The sequence below is a fragment of the Eleutherodactylus coqui genome, chromosome 1, assembly GCF_035609145.1.
Source record: "Eleutherodactylus coqui strain aEleCoq1 chromosome 1, aEleCoq1.hap1, whole genome shotgun sequence".
Lineage (NCBI taxonomy): Eukaryota > Metazoa > Chordata > Amphibia > Anura > Eleutherodactylidae > Eleutherodactylus > Eleutherodactylus coqui.
Window position 1 is genome coordinate 352,848,366 of NC_089837.1, and position 24,241 is coordinate 352,872,606.

Sequence of the window (24,241 nt, forward strand, 5' to 3'; positions counted from 1 at the left end):
TAGCTAGGTATTGTAGATGATGAATGAATAGATATGAGATAGATATACTGACAGACAAATATTATATGGATAGATCAATGGATAGATAGATAGATAGATATGAAATAGCTACATAGAGAGATATGAGATAGAGAGATATTGGATGGCTAAATCAATGGATTGATTAATAGATATGAAATAGGGAAATAGATATTTGATGGATAGATATAAAATAACTAGCTAGATATTGTAGATGATGGATGAAGAGATATGAAATAGACATACTGACAGACAGATATTAGATGGATAGATCAATGGATCAATAAATAGATAGATATGAGATAGCTACATAGAGAGATATGAGATAGATAAAGAGATATTGGATGGATAGATCAGCGGATTAATAAATAGATATGAAATAGGGAGATAGATATTGGATGGATAGATATGAGCTAGCTAGATATTGTAGATGATGGATGAATAGATATGAAACAGATATACTGACAGACAGATATTAGATGGATAGATCAATGGATCAATAAATAGATATGAGATAGCTACATAGAGAGATATGAGATAGATAAAGAGATATTGGATGGATAGATCAGCGGATTAATAAATAGATATGAAATAGGGAGATAGATATTGGATGGATAGATATGAGCTAGCTAGATATTGTAGATAATGGATGAATAGATATGAGATAGATAGACAGACAGGCAGACATTGGATGGATAGATATGAGCTAGCTAAATATTGTAGATGACGGAAGAATACATATGAAATAGATATACTGACAGGCAGATATTAGATGGATAGATCAATGGATCAATAAATAGATATGAGATAGCTACATAGAGAGATACGAGATAGATAAAGAGATATTGGATGGATAGATCAGCGGATTAATAAATAGATATGAAATAGGGAGGTAGATATTGGATGGATAGATATGAGCTAGCTAGATATTGTAAATGATGGATGAATAGATATGAGATAGATAGACTGACAGGCTGATATTGGATGGATAGATCAATGGATAGATACATAGAGAGATATGAGATAGAGAGATATTGGATGAATAGATCAATGTATTGATAAATAGATATGAAATAGGGAAATAAATATTGGATGGATAGATATAAGATATCTAGCTAGGTATTGTAGATGATGTATGGATAAATAGATATGACAGACAGACAGATAGATAGATGATTTTATATTCGCCTGTGCTTCTACAGTTACAGTCAGGTTTGTTCTTGGAGAGATAATGAGATCTCCCGGTCTGAGTCGTCTATCACTTCCATAGATGAGGGTGGATGTATATAATATACATACAGCACGTAGAATAGAGGTCAATTGACTTGGGCCGCCCCAGCTGCCGATAAGAGGAGTATATTAGAGCGCTCCTTGGGATGAATAAGGAGCCAGCAGGTGGCGCTGTGGATGACACAAGGAGCGCAGTCCATAAAGCGAGCGGCTCCGTGAGAATCAGGTGTGGGCTCATTCCTCTCTCTCTCCTGGACGGTGGTGGTAGGGGCGGGGCTAGTGTACCCGGCTGCCCAGTGCCCGCCCCCCCACACCTCTCTGCAGCACCGCGGGTAGTGAGGAGGGGACGCCCAGCCGGAGCTGTCAAGTGTCACACGGCGGTACCACCGGCGCTACTGGAGCCCTAGGATACTCACGCTGCCAGGCGCTTTGTCTTCCCCGCTGCTGAGGAGCCGAGGACAGCACCGTGACTCTCCTCCATTCAGCTGCCCGGAATCACTGGCGGAGCTCCGGGCAGCAGCTCATGATGTGCCTGGAGAGTGATGGAGCGGGCACGGGGGGCAGCAGCCAGGACTGCATCCCGGGAGCAGAGGACGGGGGTGTGGAGACCCTCTCGGGGAGGATGAACCCGGTCACCAGCGTCCTGGATATTAAATCCCCAGAGATGGAGAGCACCAGCCTCCCCGAGAAGCCCCTCAACATGAGGCGTGCCAGGGTGGCAGCAGCGGGCATCCTGAGCGTGGGCAATGTGCTCAACTACCTGGACAGGTACACTGTAGCAGGTAAGAGACGCGATGGAGCTGTCACAGAGCAGGGCACTGCCCGATGTCACCTACCAACTTACCCTCTATTGTTCAACCTGGACTTTATGTTCAGCCTTTCATTTATCCTGACAGTGTGTATATATATATATATATATATAATCATACATTGTACATTATATAGGAGATGGTAGACATCACACTGCAGGGTCCTCTACTGTATGCTCATCCAGGTCTAATATGCAGAAACTGTACTTTATAATGGTACTCACTATTCCATACCCTCAACAGAATGTAGCAGAATCTAGTCCGGGTCACATATATATATATATTCACATCTCATGCATCCAATATATATCTCCTACATCCTATATATAAAATTAGTGTGACCCAGACTAGATTCTGCTACCTTCTGTTGAGGGTATGGAATAGTGAGTACCATTATAAAGTACAGTTTCTGCATATTAGACCTGGATGAGCATACAGTAGAGGTCCCTGCAGTGTGATGCCTACCATCTCCTATAGAATGTACAATGTAGTAGTATTGCTGTCATCTAAGGTCACTTGCACTGTATATGTGCGGCCGTAAGGCATTCAACAATTGGGATGCTTCAAGGTCATATCGCTTTTCCCAGTCCCCACACACTTCCCATAACAGTGGTGGATTCATCATTTTGGATCATTTTCCCTTAGAAGATGATAGTACAACATAGAGGACATTTAATGAGCTTGGTCTCCCTCGTCTTAGAAAGCTTATTAACATTGTGTTGTATGCAGATCGTTTTGAGTCAGCACATCATTAGTGTCATCTAACAAAAGAAGATCGGGGATTGCAGCATTGCAGTCCTAGTGTTGGACATTAAAGGGTGTTTTTAGACTTTAATCCACGAAATGTGCTACTTGGCTACTACTCTGTGGTCTTTCCCAGGAAGAACAGGATACAGGGTGGTGATGTTATCTGTGTGCCATACATATATATTGGACAAGTCTAGATATCTATCAAGAACAACTGCAAGTTAGAGACTTTGGGCATAAGTTCCCTTTAGGGTTAAATGGTGGACTATGCAGGTGAAGAACTTGAAGAACATCAGTAATCTACTTGGTGAGATAGTAACTCTATGCAGAACTTGAAGTGCTTCTAAAATTCCAATCTTATGTAAAGCCATATGAACCCCAGGAGGATATGGTGTGAGTGAGAGAAGAGCCCACAAGGTTGTGTCTTCTAGGCTACAGTCCCTACTGCTCCGGAGATGAGCCATGTGCACTGTATTCTCTAAGCGATGCTCCTTACAAGGGTGATCCTTAATTTTTTCCTTTTCTAGTATCTCAGTGAGTACATGTACACATTACCAAGTCATTATTGGGTTCAGAATCAATCAGTAGGCATAAATGCCTATTTTTACTAATTGCACATTGATGCTAGGCATTTGTTCCTTTTTCCTATGGTCTTATATAATGTGTGTGGGCAGCATTTCTAAATGCACTGATCTTGATATTGCTGTGTATCTTCATACTTATAACCTGAACACCCTACTGTGCAGCGTATGGTAATGCAGCTCCTAGAGCTATTTTTGCAGTTGCAGTAGTAATGGCTTGTATATCTTCCCTTAGGGTTCATTCACACGGGCATATGTCGCCCACGAAAAATACAAGCATAATAAAACACTGGCGGCATGCCTTATGGTTTCTATTGATGGCTCGTTCTATCACAATCACTGAAGCTTCCACTGTGATTGGTTTGACTAGTGTAATGTTAGAAAAAGGATTAGAAGAGATTGCATTCATTTCCCAGCTTCCTCCTAGTTAGCGGTGTAGATGTTTCTTACCTTTAGGCCTCATTCACTCGAGCGCTGCTGGCACGCGGTATAGCCGCAAGAAAAGATCGCGGCTATACAGCTGTAAAGATCGCGGGAACAGGTTAATTCCAGCTACTTGAAGTAGCCCGTTCACACGATCCGAGGTGCGAGCTGTGTGCTTTCCAGCTCCCATAGGAGTCTATGGAAAGCACGCACCAGAGATAGGTCAGGTTCTATCTTTGCATGCACCACGGAGCTTCGATGCGACCTGCAGTCGCATGTTCTATCTTTGTTAGGTGCGCAAATTTAGCGCGCCTAACAATCGTTCATGTGGACTCTTCTATAGGAACCCATTGGTTCCTATTGAAGCACCTCCTTTGCACGCCTCTAATGTGGGTGGACAGCTCTCGTGTGAATGAGGCCTTACATTGTAAACACTCTGCATTCTAATTCAGCTACACTGTATTTAATTCAGATGGCTATTCTTTCCATGACATCAATTTTTCTGGGCCAATGTGTCAGTCGTATGTGCATTACCTTCCTTAGGGACCTGTCACATGGGCGGAATATTTCTGCAGTATGAGCTCTAAAATGTTGCTAATTTCTACTCCATAACCTGTATACAGGTTTTGCACAATTTAGTTGCATCTTTTTATTCTGCATGTGTGAGGTCCCTTGCATAGGTGTAATTTGTAACAAGCATTACAAATGATGCATTTGGAGGGCTAATGGGGTTTCTGGAACTATGATACTGACGTGCTAGCCTTTAGCTGGGTAATCAATTTCAGATCGGTGGAGTTCTAACTGAAGAGCGCTCCTATATTGTAACGTGGCTAAGGCTGGTACTGCAGCTCAGTACAAGTCACTTGAATGGGACTGAGTTCCAGGAAGGCTCTGTGACTGATAAATGTGACGTCACCGTCATGAAACAAACAGAGCAACTGATTAGAAGAAGTGCCAAGAGTCAGCCCCAACTGATGGCCTTACCTAAGGAAAGGTCGTCTATATTAACATCTCACAAAATCCCTTTAAAACCCATAATGGATCGCTTTCCGCTCTGATCACTGGTCTCGGCAGTCATGTGCCGTACTTTCTAGCATCACCACTGTGGCTAGTGATTGGCTGCAATCCATGGTCATGTGGATGCGTGGCATGTCATCTCTACGGGAAACCTAAACAAAAAGGACCACTGGAGCATCAGCGCTGGAGCGGTGTGGGATTTAACAGGGGAGTCATTGTTGTATAGTTATTTTGTAACTTTTCTGCTCCACTGTGTTCTCTTTAAATCTCAGATGACTCCTTTAAGAACGAGCTGGATAAAGCTTAGGAGGGAGGTAGCCAATGCGCTCACAAATTGGCTAGTGGCACCTAACTTTCTGGATGGTTTACTTTTGATGCCTATAAGACCATAACTGGTGGATCGCCATAAAACCTTCTCCAGGATTAGTCCAGTTTAGGACTACAGCCTACATATACATGAGAAAGATTCTGAGAAACACATTATATGGTCATCAGCTGTGGAAAATGTCTTCTTGGAATATAAGGCTATGTGCATGTAGCATAAGTCCATGTTGGATTTTCATTTGTTTGAGCCACAGATCCGCACGAGGATTTAGGGTACGCAAAGGAAAAAAGAAGCATGGGGATTTTCCGGTGTGGGCTCCACGCAGAATCACGCTGGATTCACACAAGCGTATTTGCATAAGGAAATTTGCGTGCCCAATATGCAGAAAATAGAGCCCATCGATTTCATCAGGTTCGTTCACATGCATTTATTTTGCGTGTGCATTTCGATCGCGCAAAAAAGGATGCTACATGTTCAAATTTTTCTGTCTATTTGCACAAGGAAAAGAACGTTTTGAAATCCTAAAACTAATTGGCCACTTTAATGGCTGAGAGCATCGTTACTCATTTTCTGCGCATGCGAATGCACATGATTTGCAGTTGCGCATGCAGATCCGCAACGCCCATTTCACATCAATATGGGGTGCAAATGCGCATGCAAACACTTGTACACTCGTGTGAATTCAGCCTCAAGAAGTTACGTGTCACTACTTTTGGAAAAAATCAGCTCCATATACACTATCTAGTGGATTCCCATTAAAATTAGTGGGGCACTTTGGGATTTCCCCATCAGATCTGTGGGGAAAATGACTGAGCGAACGTATCCTTAAGGGTATATTCACATAGCTACAAATGTGTCAGATCCATGTCAGATTTTTCCAATGTGGATCTGACACTGCAACCCGCAGCAGAACTGAGTCCAAGCCAACAGGCGTGGTTTCTGCATGGAATCTGCACCAAGAATTGACATCTCCATTCTTTTTTTTCCCACAGCATGGAATTCAAAATCCAAGCTATGGGAAAATTCCTTGTTGTATGAACTACAGATCGGAATCCATAGAATTCAATAGAATGCTGAAATGACACGGATTTGGGCACAGTATCCATGCCAAATCTTTTCTAGTACCTGCAATGAATTGATAGCACTTCTTGTCCATTTCTTGAGATTCCGCTGTAGTGTTGCAGATTTCGCCAGATTCCCCAGTCTCCTCTTATATTGGGTTGTGTTCTGCATGTGTTTAGCGCTTTACAAATTCCATTACCATTGCCTCATATTCTATCATTCTTAAAAGAATATGATATATGAATACTTAGCTTGTGCTGATAATAGGAAACTTAGACTTGTATTCAAGTAAAAGATTTTGGACTTGTAATGGATCTTAGTAAAGAATTGCCAATATTAACGGACAGACTTGTAAGTGTGTCGACACGAACTACAGCAGTTCAGAGAATTTAGATACTGTATATATTTTGTTATTTAACTCTAGAATATGATTGTATGAAATATAGTATGTGACCTTCACTATCCACATCTCTAGTTCTGCATCCTGACCCAATTCACCAGTTGCCAGGTAATTTGCCTAAACACTGAATGTACAGGACATGTAATAACAGAGTATGACCTAGCCAATAGTAGAATGCATCTAGAGTAAATATGTTGTATGGGAATGTCTGTAGTGAGAAAATAGTAGGTGTTGTGTCAAGTGGCACTCCCAAAACTGCCTCAGTGGTTCATTAAATATGGTTTTTATTGGTTTCCATAGAAACAAATGGATTGTAGTTCTAAAACATTAAATTAGCCCCCTTTCCTTAGGGCACCATAATTGTACACATAGGGGATCTTCCAACACATGTAATGTAAATTCAATTATGTGTTGGATGTTCAATAGACAACACCCTATTCTATTATCTATAGGGTCATGTCCTTTATTTACTATTGCATATGGATATGTAAATACTTTATATTTTAATGCAATAAGCAGCAATGTGTATTAGCCAGGGCAGGGCTCTCTAATCCATGCTGTCTGGTATTTACCATAGGCTGCCAACAAGCTACACCTATGTTTTGCTCCTCATATTTGTCATCTGTCTCAGTTAGAGATGAGCGAGTATACTCGCTAAGGCACATTACTCGAGCGAGTAGTGCCTTAGCCGAGTATCTCCCCGCTCGTCTCTAAAGATTCGGGGGCGGCGCCGGTGACAGGTGAGTTGCGTCGGAGAGCGGGCGGGAGAGAAGGAGATCTCCCCTCCGTTCCTCCCCGCTCTCCCCCGCTGCTCCCCGCCCCCCGAATCTTTAGAGACGAGAGGGGAGATACTCGGCTAAGGCACTACTCGCTCGAGTAATGTGCCTTAGCGAGTATACTCGCTCATCTCTAGTCTCAGTCCCCCAAAAAATGTGTTGTCTAGCACCAAACAGAGAAATATTAACCCTTTCCAATCCAATTGTATTCTGGTTTTCCTGGGGGGCTTACTCTTTTCTGCCGTTATACAATGGCACTATATGCTGGCTAAAGCCAGTACTGCATGAGGTGACACATTGGATAGGCTCCGACAGGCTGGCAATATACAGTAAGAGAACCTCAACGGACATCTTCCAACATCGGAGCTATACAGTCTTAAACGATAGTGTCTTAAGACGTCAGAGAGTGGATTGGAAAGGGTTAATTCTGTATTGAAAATGTTTAAAAATGACCATAAATTGCAGGTTTGCAAGAAACAACTATGTTTGCATGTTTGATGCAATATGCATCCTTAATCATAGTAAGTGTGAGGTTACCCACCATGTTATAAATTCTGAAATATCCAATCCAGTGAGCACAAAGTTTAACAATCTGCTTACCCATCGGTCTTAATGTAGTTCAGTTGAGCTCATGACAATATCACATTCAAAGTACGTGAAAGTATGAAATAGCACATGTACACTTGGTACACTTACACCAACACATATAAATAGAAGCATAGACGATAACCATAAGAAAGGCCTTGAAAAAGAGAAAAACAAAGCAAAACAATGATTGTATGTCATTTCTTTGAACATAATTTTTTGGTTGTGTGGTGAACCACATGGAAATTGTGAGATTGCTATAAAAAACACACAAGGGTAATATGAATTGTCTGCTAAACAATGCCAATAGTTCTAGCTATATCAATTAGTAAGGCTTTATGTAGAATATGGGGTATAATGTAATTGCGGAAACTTTTTATGATTTCAAATTTAGGTTGTTGGAAGATGCAGGCTTCTAGATGTATTAATAATAATATTATAATACCCACAAAAGCAGTACAACACAAGCACAAGGTCACAGTATGGTAGTCAGTCTTCATAACCCATCGGGAAGCACCCAGGTTCACTCGGTATAGCAATGTCAACGAGCCTCACCCTTTACTTTTCAAGGATGGTCAAATCGAACATTTTCTGTGTCCAGACTTTGTCTGCTTTGTCTACACGGAACTTCAACAGTCCTATTACTGCTTCATTTTGAACTACTTTTTTCATGCTTATGTCCGCACCAGTTCTTCATTGTGGGCACATGGTAGTTTTCGCAGAGCTCCCAATGAATCAACGTTTTCACCAAATGGTGTCTTTGTACCCAATCTATGCAATTTTTTCACAGTCTGCATTTTGCATCTATTATAGATTTTGCCAACCTGGCGTTTATCATATTAGTCCTGATATTATTCTGATGTGTTAAATGTTTAACTCGGTTAATACCAGCACCAAGGGCTAAGCCGGACAATGGTCAAAGCAATGCAAACATTACACCTGTGTGTTGTGTGTGTCCAGGTCTAGGAACGTCCTGACAATGTGATATGTGTTCAGTATGGCTGCTTTCTGCAATGACACGTATTTATATTTGTTTAGATGTAAAGTTTGTAGACTTGTGTAGTATTTGTGGTCCAACCCTGGTGGTAGAAAGCATGACAGGCATAATAAGTACCCCATCCGTTCTCCTGGGCGGGTTCGGTGTATTTAATGATTGTCTCAGTGTATGTATTGCGAATGTTGTGAGTGTTTGGGGTGGATATGTCTGTCATGATGTATGTGGTTGTGTTTTGTTGGTTAATGAGTGCGATGTCTGGTGTGTTGTGGTGGATTGTTTTGTGTGTGATTTTGGCTGTCGTAGTACAATTTGTGTGTGTTGTTTTCTAGGACTCTCTGTAGAGTGCATTTGTAATACGGAATATGAGTGTCTGATAGTTTGTGGTTGTATACAAGCTCTTAGGCCACTCTTACTCAAGCATTTTTAACACATATTATGTGCGTTTTTTGCAGCACTAAGGCCTCATGTCCATGGGGAAATTTGGGCCCGCACAGATTCTCCATGCAGAATCCCGCAGCCGGTCCCTCCTTTCCTGCAGACATGAGGCCAGAAAATTAATTATACTTACCTCTCCAGACGCTGCGGGTCTCCCCACCGTCGCGGCCGAATCTTCTTTCTTTGGCCCAGCGGATGTGCTTGGCACATCAGCAGCGTGCCACGCGCATGCGCAGTGCACATATTTGTTCAGTTTGAACTCCTGCCGTCCTGCGGCACAGCACAAATACAGCTGCGGGTGTGCCGCGGGACCGGACAGCTTCCATAGGCTTCAATGGAAGCCATGGAAGCCGTCCGTGTTGGAAAACCACACAAAATGAAGCCTGCTACGGGACATCCGCGCGGATTTCTTAATTCTATTTTGCCCATCGCCTATTGAAATGAATGGGTTGCGTTAAAAAAACGCAGTAAATATGCAGCCATATGCGTAAAACTCTGTTTTTTACGTAGGTTACTATGCCACCGGGAGTGGAAAAAAAAAAGTTGTTATGTAATCAGCTTGCTCGCCTGGCAAACGCACGGTAAAATGCAGCTCTGCAAGCAGTAAAACACTTGTGTGAGAGTGGACTTAGTGTATTATATTTTTATTATTATGTTCATGTGACTTTCTTTGACACATTGTATTTTTATATGAAAGGAGAAATATATTCGACCAACCTATATTTAAATAGCATGATGAATACGTTGTTACAATAAAACCATACGGTTACCATCAGTGTAAAAGCAACACTAATTATTATTATTTTTTTACTATTTAAGTGGATGTGTCCAAAAGAGGAAGCCACCTACTAGTGTAAAGTCATTCAAATGTCACCATTTTTCTGTAGCAAATTCTGTTATTCTTAAAATGGAACTGTCATTTGAATAATGACATAAGCATTTTTGCAGTATGTTTTATTAGCCCATTCTGTACATTTTTCCTTTAAAACTTTTCTTTTGCCATGCAGCTAGGTGAAAATGTTGCTAGGAAGTTGCTACAGAAAATCTGTATTGACCTAACAGCATAGCAGAAGAGAACGCTCCAGCTGTGCCTGCACTGTTCAACAGTGCAGGTGCAGATATAGCTGTTCCCATTGAACACTTTATTCCTAAAGGCTGTTTTATTCACTTTATTGAGTCTTACACAAGTAATTCTTCCTGTGCCTTACATCTTTCTTGAGCCCTGCTATTTCTCTTTTGCCTGCTGTTCTTCCCAATGCAGCATGTTGTGAAGGAGAAGCTGTTCTGTGCTGCAGATGGCTTCTCCCCTTCACAGCACCCACACTCTCTGTTGTACCCAATGCACTGTCAGGGCTCTCAGTACATCGCGTGTACAGTACTATATGTCACCACCTGATGCACTGAGACACAGACAGTCCTCCGAGTCCAACAGGGAATGGAGGCTGTGAAAAGGTGAAGCTATCTACACCATAGAATGACTTCTCCTTCACAGTTTCAACTGCCTGCCAAACCTGATGCACTGTCGGAGTATTAGTGCATAGTTTGGTGACATACGTACTGTTCACCCAATGTGCTGAAAGCCCTGACAGTGCATCAGGTCTGGGTGAACGCTATGAAGGGGAGAAGCTGTCTGCAGCACAGAACAGCTTCTCCTTCACAGTGCAATGCCTAGAGAAGAACAGCTGGCAGAAGAGAAATAACTGCGCTGGGCACTGATGTGGGGCACAGAAGGAATTGTGTGTAAGATTCAATAAAATGTGTAAAGCAGCCTTTATAAACTAAATGCTTAATGGGAATAGCTACGTCTGCAACTGCACAGGCACAGCTGGAGCTCCCTTTTCTGCTATGCTGTTGGGTGAATACGGATTTCCTTAGCAACTTCCTAGTTTTGAAGGAAAAATGTACAGAATAGTCTAATAAAGCATTCCGCAAAAATGCTTAGAATTGCCTATTCTGTACATTACAATAAAAAATAATTAAATAACAGTTAAGTTCAAGCCTCTTGTGTCATATTATGTATGTGAACTTGAAGAAAGAATGATGACCTACCCATAGCTCTAACTATTGATATGATTTCTTTATATCATAACTCAAGCAAAATTGCTACGATAGTTTTGTGTTTGACAACAAGTCATCAAGGTACAAAATACCTCCTTTCCTCCCTGTCACCCCTAATAGATCAGAGCAGTTTTGAATCTCATGCCAGCAAATTGGCTGATTTGCCAACCACCTGATAAAATTGCTGCCGCGACAGCAGCTTACTGTCACATACTAAAGTGTATTAATGAAGCTTATATTGAAGATGAATGATATACATAGGCACTGCTTGCATGTCACTAGAAAACTGGAAGCCGCGGCTCTATACATTAGAACATAAGCTGGTAGGAAGGGTTGTACATCATAGGAAAGGAATGTCAGTGTCTTTGGAACGTTTTAATCACCGGTGACACTCCTGTCTATAGTCTCTTTGTGAACATATGGTAAGGCCCGAATGGGTGAAGAAGTAATTATAATAATTTGTAAGAATTACAGGAGTCAGGTTATATTGCAATGATATGCTTAAGTGTTGTGGGATCTTTATACAAGGTTCTTGTCTCACATCAGAAGGGACTAGCGGAGGCTAGTTCAGGAAGGCAGGACAGCATTCCGCATGAGTCTGTGATCAGGACAAGGTGGTGGCATGTCCACCCAGTATACTAGCATGTGACAGTTGGTCAGCTAGCCAGGGAGGTGTACAGTGTAAATCTCATTAACACCAAGTAATCTGATTACAGTGGAAACAAGACTTGCTGCTCAATGAATTCATTCATAAGGTCCATGTGTGTAAAGTTCTATGCAGAAGTAGCAGAGCTGAGGTTGTTATTCAGCTAATTTCTTTGGTGCATGAATTAGGATAATTAGCTGCAGCCCTATGGAAAATCTTTGATAACTTCTCTATACGAATGTTCAAATAGTAAGGATTTGCTTGTCACTAGGATATAGTGGGCAAATTGATCTGTTGTGTTTGTGATACGGTGTCAGTAAATTAATGCAACTTTTTGGTGAACCTCTTGTGATTTGGCAGCGTAGGGGAACTGATAAATTGAGACAATCTGTTCACTAGCCCCATTACCAATTGGGAAATATCGATTTTGGTCTGAAATAGTCCGATAGTGACCATGACCATGATGTGATTTTATTTTATTTGAATCTTTTTATATGTACCTAGTTACCTCTTTGCCATTTTTTTAATAATATCAGTAATTTATGATAGAATTGTTTGCTATTGCACATCCCTTATAAGCCAATGTGTCTGGACTGGACCTGCAAGTTGCTGGGCCATGTACTTCTCTGCTTACAAAGTGTGCAAATGGCAAAAAGAATGCAAAGAAAAATGTGACTATAGCACATACCTAAAATGTCTTCTTTTAGTCTATCTATTGGTATTTAGATACGATTAGCTCAAGGGTATGGGAGGCATTTTATATAGACTTGTATGTGCTATATGGTAATAGGGAGATTTCATGTCAGGTCTGACAGCTATTCTTAGGTGATTTCCCCTATGTTATCATAATCACCAGTTTTTAGATTACGTAAGTAAGGGTGCTTTCACACCTGCACTGGGGATTCTGCTTTCCTGCAACGTTCGGGAAGCGGGGAAGGGGAATCCCCATGGCTGAGTTGTTCCATCTTTGGACGGAAGAGAACAATGCCGGACGGACCTATTGACTATAATGGGGTCTTCCCGGCTTTTGGAGGAAAGATAAAGCACTGCATGCAGCACTTTTTCTTCCAGTATTTCCAGCCACATCTGTGATGGAACCTTCGGCTGGAGGTTCTGACGCAGATGTGAAACTGGCTTAAGACTATAATTTTGGATATCGATGAGGCCCTTATTAGTTCACCTGAGATTGATTTAATCGTCTTTCATGAGATATAAACCCTGAAACCTTTTCTTTAACTCAAACATAATATAAAACTCACCATTTTCTTGCAAAAGTTGACTGAGGGCCCTTTTACACGGAACAATTATCGCTCAATTAATATTGAATTATGCGAAAATGAACCATAAGCGTTGCCTGTAAATATGGCCAACAATTGAACGATGAACAATAATTTTTTCTCTTATTAGTTGTTGTTCTTCCTATGCAGACATAAGATTGATCGTTTCGTGTAAAAGGCGATTGTTCAGTCATTCGCAAACTATTCCCAGGTATTTCCAGGCTCCCCTGACGGACCAATAAATAGCTGAACAAGCTATAATGTAAATATTTAAACAATTATCTGTGCGTGTAAATGGACATTGAATTGAATTGCCCGTTCCAACAATTAATTGCCACGTGTAAAAAAGACCCTACGATCCTGATCGATTACTTGTATGTTGTCATGAATATTTATTAGACCCCAATGTTCTGCTTTATGCCCTTTTTTTTTTTGGTCCCTTGATTGGTGGGGTGTAATAAATCGTTTTCCTCCCTACAATTGAGTTTTTCCTTTTTTATTTGCTGGTGGAACACTGACTAGGATTTGCTAAACTTCTAATGGTTTTATGGACATTAGATCATCGGCACATCAAGTCAGAGTCGACTAGAAAGTTTGGCCAACTTTAGTTAAAGAATTGCAGCCAGTGAATGCAGACAAATATCTTAATACCTACATTAACACTTGGATTTGGCGCAGGCGCTCGGTTGGAGTATAGTTTCTCTTGGGCTGTTGTATAGAACATGTGAATCCGCTTACGGTTCTCACACTATCTCTCTTCTATGTCTGGTTTGTTTGTTGCCAATTTGCAGTCAGAAATGATGGCTCTTCAAGAAAATCGGATAACGTGCTTTGTTAACCATTCGAAATCCTGAACTTTGTAAGACACTAAATATTGCAGCATACGGCCTTTCATCTGTATTAGGCTCCTTCTCGTTACTGTACAACAAGCCAAGTTTGTACACATCTGGGGCTTGTTTCAAAAGCAGAAATCTATTTCAATATGGATTTCTGGCTCATTCCACGGATCGTATGAGCAAGTCATTCATATAAATTGGGTTGAGCTAAAGGCTAGTAAAACTGAATACTTGATGTAGGAAAGCAGCTATTCTTTTCAGCCAGTGTTTATAGTGATCAATGCCATTGATATGTCGTATGTATTGGCTGCTGAGCCAAGTAACACACAACATGTTTCTCAGAGATTTCCCATACTGCTTACATATGATTTAGTATAGGAAAGCCGAAGCAAAAAAAATGTGTCTTTGATCAGATTAGCTCATTTCAAGATGTATTTTGGGTTCAGTTTGAAATCAATATGCAGTAAATGAATAGAATGGTTATAGCTACGTGGGAAAAGTGGTGTGTAATACTGTTTTCTTAGCACTGGTTTTATACGCTGTAAGATGATAAATACATGAAATGATGACAAGTACTCCTTGTGCGTAGATGTGTATTATTTTACTAGTATGAACACTTAGTGGCAGGTGGGGATCGGTGGAAACATTATCCAAAGATGTAGATGGTACATTAATTTGTACATGGATATTAAGGTGTTACATCAAGTAGGGTCATTTAAAAGAACTAACTACTGGGGTACTTGAATTATTACAATTTCCGTTTCTACTTCTTATAGGGAACCTGTCACTAGGTTCTTGCAATAATTTAGAACAATTATTGCGTCAGAGGCCTCTCACTAGCCAAGCCCGGATCCTACTGCACACTGATGAGGAGCAAAAACCCTGAAACAGCTGTCTGTGTATGGATTCTGGCTTGGTTTTAAATTCCTAACCATTGTTCTACAGTCCTGTATAAAGGGTCAGATATTGATTTGCAGGAATCCTGCCATCCAATAGGTGGCGCTGCAGAAGTATTGTTCCATCTTCCTTATTTGCATATATTTCCCAGAGGACCAGGCATGACCTTATAAGTTTCCTCACTCACCTCCTAGGTGCTCTCCTTAAGGAGTGATGACACCCCTCCCGACCTAGAAAAACTACTGCACATTCACAAGGAAGTGACACATTGCTATAATCATGGTGTCAGTTAATACTGACCACAACAGGATTTCTTTTAAGATATAAGTAGTTCATAGTTATATTGTCAAAATGGTTGAAAAAAAACTGACAATCTCTGTACAGCGCTATGGAATATGTTGTAACTAGAGATGAGCGAGCATACTCGATAAGGCAAACTACTCGAGCGAGTAGTGCCTTATTCGAGTACCTGCCCGCTCGACTCTAAAGATTCGGCTACCGGCGCGGGTGACAGGTGAGTTGCGGCGGTGAGCAGGGAGGAGCTGGGGGGGGGGGGGTTGGAGAGAGGGAGAGAGAGCTCCCCGCCCCCTGCCGGCACTTGAATCTTTAGAGACGAGCGGACAGGTACTCGACGAAGGCACTACTCAATCGAGTAGTTTGCCTTATCGAGTATGTTCGCTCATCTCTAGTTGTAACACTCTTAAGTAATTGGCATTAACTAAAATAAATAAAAAGACCTATGTCCATCCAGTTCCACCAAGGGAAGGGAGAAATGTAGGTGAACAAAAGTGGAGGTAAATGTTCAAACTTAAGTTCCCCCTATTGCTCTAAAACTCAAAATATAATTAAAGGAGTGTCCAGGACTAGAAAAAATAGTCTGCTTTCTTTCAGCGCCACTTCTGTCCATGGGCTGGTATTGCAATTAAAGGGGTTGTCCCGCGCCGAAACGGGTTTTTTTTTTTTTTCAATAGCCCCCCCGTTCGGCGCGAGACAAACCCGATGCAGGGATAAAAAAAAAAAACGGGTAGTACTTACCGAATCCCCGCGCTCCGGTGACTTCTTACTTACCTTGCGAAGATGGCCGCCGGGATCTTCACCCTCGGTGGACCGCAGGTCTTCTGTGCGGTCCATTGCCGATTCCAGCCTCCTGATTGGCTGGAATCGGCACACGGGGCGGAGCTACGAGGAGCAGCTCTCCAGCACGAGCGCCCCATTCAACACAGAGAAGACCGGACTGCGCAAGCGCGTCAAATCGGGCGATTAGACGCTGAAAATTAGACGGCACCATGGAGACGGGGACGCTAGCAACGGAGCAGGTAAGTGAATAACTTCTGTATGGCTCATAATTAATGCACAATGTACATTACAAAGTGCGTTAATATGGCCATACAGAAGTGTATACCCCCACTTTGTTTCGCGGGACAACCCCTTTAAGTTCTCTTCACTTTATGGCAATGGATGCAGTCCATAGACAGATGTGCTGTTTTTTTTAGCAAAAGCTGCACGGATCATTCCTAGTAAATAAATAGCAATATTCTACTCCCTATATTGGTTGGTCCTCAGATACTACGTGGACCTAGCGGTATGGCTCATAGTGGCTCAGAGTATAATGAAACAAACATTTTCAGCACTAACCGCACCATTAAAATAAAGGAATGCTGGTTACATACATAGGGGAATATTGGTGAATATCCCACCTGCTCTCAATGATGTGCTGGTGGGTTAGAAAAATTAAGTTTAGAACCATGGTTAACATTTTTGTCTTTGTGTTTTTGAGCCTTTTTTTCATCTTAACCTTCATAATACCGAATGAGAATAAATCCGAGTGTGTTCTGCTTATACCGGGCTGCAATTACTCCATGCTTTTCCGATTTGGCCATGTAATCATCAACATCCACGCAGTTGAAGATACGCCGTTCATGGCTAATGAATGAACTGCTCTAGTCTCTAATGGTGACATTCTCTGTGATCAAAAGACTTGCTCTCATAATTGCAGCTGTAATATACTTTGCTAGTGTTCGTTTACTTCATAAAGCCTGCCCAGTCTGCTAATAAGATGACTATTGTTAGAGGAAAAGATTAAACAAAATCCCAGGATTGTCGTGATAATGTAATCACAGGAACACAGTACTAATCTATCAGGCCATCGTATAGTGAGAGCTCTGTGTTCATTCATTATGGCTCTTCATTTCACATCAACAAGTAGTACATGGGAACACAAATGGCAACATTTATGGCAAGAATGAATGGGGTATTTCTGTCCCCTTTTAGCAACGATGGTGTATATGTCCCAGCTCCAAAAATATCTCTCATTTGTCTTTAACACTTGAGCTACTGTGAATAGGAGATGTATAACTCTACGAGTTATTGACTCTTGACCGGGAACAGGGGTGAACAAATTACTTGACATTAGGAGCCAGTTAGTCATCAGGTGCCAGATTGATTTTTTTTCTTTAACCCACATGGGGTACCCTAGTCTTATTTTTTGCAGTCTTGCAGTTTCTGACTAGTACCACACAAGGTTTAATAGACTGCCAACTTAGTGTGCCCATCAACATCAATTGAAAAGAATCCAAAAAGTTAGTAACAAACTTCTTTGTGCTTTTCTAGGTTCCTGGTATTTATTGCTCCCTGATGGGAAATAATATACAAGAATTTACAGTATCTTTTCTGATACACTAAGTAGATGTCCAAGGTAATCATTTTGTGCTCTCGTTATCCTTCAACTGCGTGTTGTTGTTTGAAGCCAAAAAAATGCTTGACACATGTTATGACCATGCTTTATCCATAACATGACTCCAGTGCAACAAGTTGCGGAGGTAGAAAGTCTGGAGGACTAACAGTAGTTTATGTGCTAGCTTATGAAAAAAACTGTTAATCAATATAGAGAGGTGGGGATGACCTGAAAAAGTCAGGATACTGTTAGATAAATGTTGATCCAAGCGGCATTTAAAATGATTGGTAATGCCAATCTTCCACTACGTATAAACTAGTCAGGTATGACTAGGATTGCTTGCATTACCGGTTAATATTTACTGACAGGATTGCATGGACTGCTGTGAAATATTCTTCATAGTCGTACTTCATTCATGTACAACGGAGCCCTTGTGGTGTGTGAAATATCTCAGAATGTGGTAACCACATGTTCCATTTTGGATAAAAACTAAATAAATCTGCTGTAGGTAAGTTCCTACCGCACACGTCTAACATTACACATCTTTCATCCATATGATAGCTTCCAAAATACAGCTAAGTAATGTTTACCGTATATTTGGGCACAATTTCTTATAGTCATTGCAATGTATTATAAATACATGACTGGGTCAAGCAAAAGAAGCTGATAATCGGAATGATACACCCACGCCATACAGGATAGTCCGCGACCTCATGGGCACCATCACTGGATAAAGAGTACCAGTTAAGGAAGACGGTCAGTTACTTATCATATGAGTAGACTAAGATCGACATTGAATCGAGTACGTTAACGCGGACTTCCACTGCCAACCTTTCATGGGATGACGCTGAAACTGCTGCCTTTGACCGTTAATGATGGCATGCTTTTGCCGCCTGAGGCGCTGAAAGGTGTAGGCGATGGATTTCTGTCTCCAAAATATGTAATCCATCCATGCAGAAAATGTCAGCCGTGGTTGGCTAAATTCACTGTACAAGTGTATGGCATTATTGGCCCAATTCAGATAATCTGCCAGTTTTCGCAAGTTCCACAGACAATGCATTGGAGACATTATGGATGATCATTATCTTACGTGTATGGCCTGTTTAAAAGGATCGTACCAAGATACGCTTTTATCACCCATCCTATGGATAAGTGATAAAAGCGTATAATTGGCGGGGAACTCATCGCTGAAACCCCACTGAGCCTGATAACGGGGATCCCGTTTTCACTTTCCTCTTGACTGCAGGCTGCTACATGTCCTGCAGAGAGGAGGAGATTGTATGGAACTATGACTGTGCAGTCGTGGTGCCGCTCCATCCATTCTCAATGGGACGTCCAGAAATGGCAGAGTACAAGAGCTCAACTATTTATGGCAGCCCCAATGAAATGAATGAAGCGACTACAGCTCCATTCATTCTGACATCACTGTGGATGGAAAAGGCACCTCTGTAGTGACAGAACAGGCGGAAATGGGACTGACGTCTTTGGGATCATTTGGGGCCTCAGCGGTGAGACCCCCACTAATCAGGCTTACAGTGTATCACCTATTCTATGGAAAGCTGATACAAATGTATCCTGGTACAACCTCTTTAATGCTGTCTGTAGAAGCAGTATGTGCGGAATATATCTCTTTGCTATAAGAAGCTATTATCATATTTATGAACATTTCCTATATTCCAGGCAGTGTAAGTGCAATAATGTCCTTATCTCCACTTTATAGCTGCATGGCCAGAACGGTTTCATAGTTTAGCCATCTATCCCATTAAAACACAGCCATTCGTTGGGGATTACTGTAATAGGATTTCATACATCTGGTAAGCAGAGAAAAGTAGCATTGTACTAGGGCTATGGAAAAGAGGCATAGAAAAAAAACTGTTATATCAGTTAAGCTCATTAGTGTCGGAGGCCTCCGTCCTCCATTATTTTATAACCATAAGCAAGAACAAATCCCGGCAGAGAGAGCCAGGAAAACTTTCCTGGAAACATTCAGATACAGTATATGACAATGTTATCAGCATCTTCTAGGTATCGATCTCAGCCTGGAACAGGAGGGATTATACAGTGTCCATATATATGAGGTCTTAGTGGGACATACAGGTATATTGAAGAGAACTTAGCATCCCTCTTTAGCATTTTAAGCAAAGTACAGTGATAGAATTATGACTTCCATGTGTTTCCAACATTTAGTTTGCTATGGCTCTTTATAAAAGTGTTTCTGAAGAATCAGGATTTATAACTTTCCCGCGATGCATGTACATGATGTAGACCGATCTGGTGGAGGGCGGACCATGACTGCTGGCTGGAGGTTTTCCTCATAAGCCCACCCTTCTCTTCTTCTACGATGTGATGACTTACTAGGCATCATTCACTTAGCGCTGCAAATCCGGGAGTTCTGTGACTGGCGCATGCACAGATCTGTCTCTTTCGTAGGCATATGCCCCATGTTCATCTCTCATGTACAAGAATTACAGCATTTTTAGACGTCATAAGAGCAGAGAGGGGCAAGCTTAGGCCGGCTGCATGTGGAATCCGCCCTGTGCCCAGCTGACATCCACGCGTACCTGCTTTTCTGCTTCTTCTTCTCTCCTGTACTGCGGATGATCCGCACAGCGAGCCATCGGACATACACGGTACAGAGTTTTATTTATTTATTTTTTAAACCTCTGCTTTTACCACATCATCCATGACGCAGGATCCGCGACCTTTCTGCAATGTCATTGTGTGAGGGCCGTGGATCGGACGGCTTCCATTAACTTCAATGGGAGCCATCACGCAAAAATAGAACATGCTGCAATTTTTCTTCGTTTAGAGGAAAAAGTGATTTTCAGTAGCATGTTAAGGCCTCCTGCACACAGGCGGATATTTGCTGAGTAATCCGCGGTCGGCGTCCACACCACAAATCCACAGCAAATACCACCCATTTCTTCCTATGAAGATCCGCTCGCAGAAAAAAAAATTGCAGCATGCTCCATTTTCATGCAGGCTCTGCACAGATAGCTTCCATTGAAGTCAGTGGAAGCCGTCTGACCCACAGCCCACCCACAATGAACATTGCGGACAGGTCGCGGATTCCGTGTCATCGCTTAGTGACAGCATGGGGGGGGGGGGGGGGAAATTGAGATACAAAAAATCTACTGCTGTATTTTCCTGTGTTTTATGTAAGCACAAGTCCCATAAAACTCTATAGGAGATGCAAAACTACGCAAGGAAAAGGGTGTGACACTACGCAAAACGCAGGGAATATAATACATCTGGAGCTCATTAAGCTGTTAATAACCATGAAATCCACGGAAAGTGTGTGTCACGCATGCATGTGAACTGGCCTTATGTGCGCAAAAAGTACAATACTCTGGAGAATTGATTATGTACGTCTTCAAATCACGTTCATTAACAAATACGCGGCACTGCGACAAGCGGTTTTGTGCATGCAGTCCTGTGAAGCCACCCTTAATGTGCTAAAAAGTGATCACAGGTTCACTTTAGTAACACCGGTGGTAATATTATCTCTGCTGGCGCACTATGCCCCTAATATATGCAAAGCTGCAGGCCTCTTCATATATTAGGCACATCTCAGCTCTTCTGGTGCTTACACAGAATTGTACGCCAAATCTGATCTGACGTACATTTCTTGTATAAGTTAAGACAGTTTCTGGCATACATTATACAGAAATGTGTCAGTCTGGGGCTGCCATGTCCCCTTCTGCCCCTTTTTGGCAAAGCAGCTTGGAGGACAAAAAATTGCAAAATTGTAGTGCAGGCAAGCCTTGTGCAAAATTTATCAACTTTTCTTGACACCAGAAAATGGTGTATGCGCCTTTAAAGGATAAAGCACAATGGGGGACATTCATAAAGTTTAAAAAAATGTGCCCTTCACTGGGTAGCACCGTATCTGGAAGAGGGAGCATGTAAAAAAACACCACTTGATAGTTATGCTTCAAAAGCCATAGGGTGTAAAACCACCAGATCAAAAACAGCAGAAGAAAGACATTAGGTTGCGGAAGTGAGTTGAATCAACTTGATTCAGCTATATTTAAATTTGTACTACACCCAAAATTCATGACAAACTAGAAAATATACAAGTAGACATCTTAATTCACCTCTTTAATTGGAGGGAGGAGTAGGAAAAGTATTTTTAGTTGATTCTAAAAGGCGTTGGGATATGTGGTGTGTTTTAAAATTGCTATGCAGCCTGACTTGGCCATCTTCTTTGCTTTTCTAGGGCAGTATGGATAATTACATACATATGACAAATAGAAAGGGAACCTTTTTTTACACTTTATTTTCCTCTGAACTTCAGTATACACTGGAAATAGTATAAACCGAGTCCTTTCCCTCTTTCCAGGCTTTTACAAGTGTGAATGTTTCAACTTACCGCCCTCACATTATAAATTGGATTACAACCCACATGCAGCATATGAAATGAATATAACCCAAAGGCCAGGCAAGAGTAGTCGTATCCAGTTTTCATTCTTTATTTCTAAAGAGAGTTTTACAAATAAGTAATCTTTGTGTGACATATTACAGTAAAATACTATCAGGACAACTGGGTTCTGTATCTTCTACTATGACAATTCCCTGCAGTTCACTGTAAAATACGTTTTAATTTTTTTTTGTAATTTTGGTTTGGCATGCATACTAGGGTTCAAAATGGTTTTATTGAAAGCTTGTACAATGGCTTGATAATAAAACATACAATATAACCAAAAAACTGATCATTATTACAACTACATTGCTTTATCTCTGATTGCATACACTGGTAGCTTCCAAAATATATTTGATAAAACTAGCAAAAACAAGGACAAAAAGTACAAAACAGAGTACCAAAGAGAGGGAGGGGTTGGGGTGGGAAGGATGAGGGGCACATGACTGGTTGCGAAACAGATATATCCATGACTGTCATGAATATAGTTATATGTCTTTAAGGGCATGGTGCCATTGAGTAGTCAAGAACGTAGCTATGGGGAGGAGCAGAGCAAAGACCATGGGGACCAAAGAGCATAGAAACTAGGATATTTGTTATCTTCTGCTCTAATTTAATGCTCATATGCATTCAAATGTTCAGTGCCCCTGCCCAAATAAGCCTCGAGGGAGGAGTTGTTGATCTTCACAGCCTGGGGATGATCTGGCACACAACCAAGATGAAATGCTATAGTAATCCTTTCTAAAACTTGAAGATAGGGCCAGGAAACTTGGATAATAAAACCATCCCAGGCCAGATGGGGATAGTGGTGCTGCACAATGTATTGTATAGCAAAAATATTACCTTTCAGAAGGGAGTGATGAGAGGTCATGTCCACCAAATATGGAGCAATGTATCTGGAGCAAAAGAACAACTCAAGTTGAGACATGAGACGTGGGGATACATTTTGGCTAGCTTCATGAAGGTCCTGTACCACTGAGACAGGAGTTCATAGTTGAGTTCCTGTAACCTTCATGAAACTTAGAGCCCACCATCAATATGAATGACTTGTTTCAACATCTCTGCTGGAAAAGTACACTCCAATACCCTGTCTCATCCGCCTATGAAACCCGGGATATCATCTCTCATGACCTGAGCAAGCAATATCCTGTAGTCCAAAAAGATCACATGTGCTCAGGCTATTGATGAAACACATAATTGCTATTCAAACCTTCTAGACAGGCACCAAAAAATTAACGTAATTTTATTTGGAAGTATTGGAACCATGTTCCCGGGCAGCAGATCCGTATCACATAGGAGTCCGTGTTTGGTTTTTAGTCTGGAGGCAGAAACTACATATCTGTTGTAGGGCAAAGGACTGTCTAACCTATCGAGAAGGGGAGAGCCTTCCAACGTGGCTAAGAGATGCCCACCAGTAGTGTGGTTGCTATATAGCACCATGAAGCAGAGCTAAATTGCACTATGAGATGGTACAATTCAAAGTGAGTGCAAACATGTATGATGCCAGTGTCTCTCTGCATCTTAGTTGCCCCAACTCCCCAGCAGAAGCCAAGTCCCCTTAAACGGCTACCCTGTAAGGCCACATCTCTAAAGCACAGACCGCATGTATTAGATATGTCTATGATCGGTATTTTACATTAAAAATAACATTTCATTTAACTAAATGGAAATTTATGAACGATCGCATTCATTTGTTCCCTGTTACTCAGTCAATTCCTTCATTACAAACATCGGCTAGTCATTTCTTGAGCAATATTTCTACTAATTCACAACATTAAAACATCCTGATGTTCACACATCTCTTGATTTTTCTCTGCAAGAAATAGACAAGATCACTTATCTAAGAAGGTGTCAGACTTGGTGTTTTCATCAAATTCTAGAGACTGAAATTCTTCCCTTGACCTTAAGCAAGTCCCTTTGTTTATCTTCCCATGTTTAACATAACAGTATATGTGCCTTGAGGTCTTAGGAAATGATGTCGTTATATAGATGAATACTACTTCCAAGCACGTGAAGGAGTGTGCAGAT

General features: G+C 41.4%; 1 protein-coding gene across 4 annotated transcripts in view; it reads left to right on the forward strand.

Moving 5' to 3' along the window:
- Positions 1 to 1,559: 1,559 nt before the first annotated feature.
- Positions 1,560 to 24,241, forward strand: part of SPNS2 (SPNS lysolipid transporter 2, sphingosine-1-phosphate) — a 141,304-nt gene continuing 118,622 nt past the window's right edge. For 3 of the 4 annotated variants that reach the window (XM_066577012.1, XM_066577020.1, XM_066577027.1), the window contains exon 1: positions 1,560 to 2,030. In XM_066577012.1, the coding sequence (XP_066433109.1) occupies positions 1,772 to 2,030 (259 nt within the window). In that variant the 5' untranslated portion in view covers positions 1,560 to 1,771. The remainder of the gene's footprint in view (positions 2,031 to 24,241) is intronic. The other variant, XR_010786454.1, reaches the window with a different exon arrangement.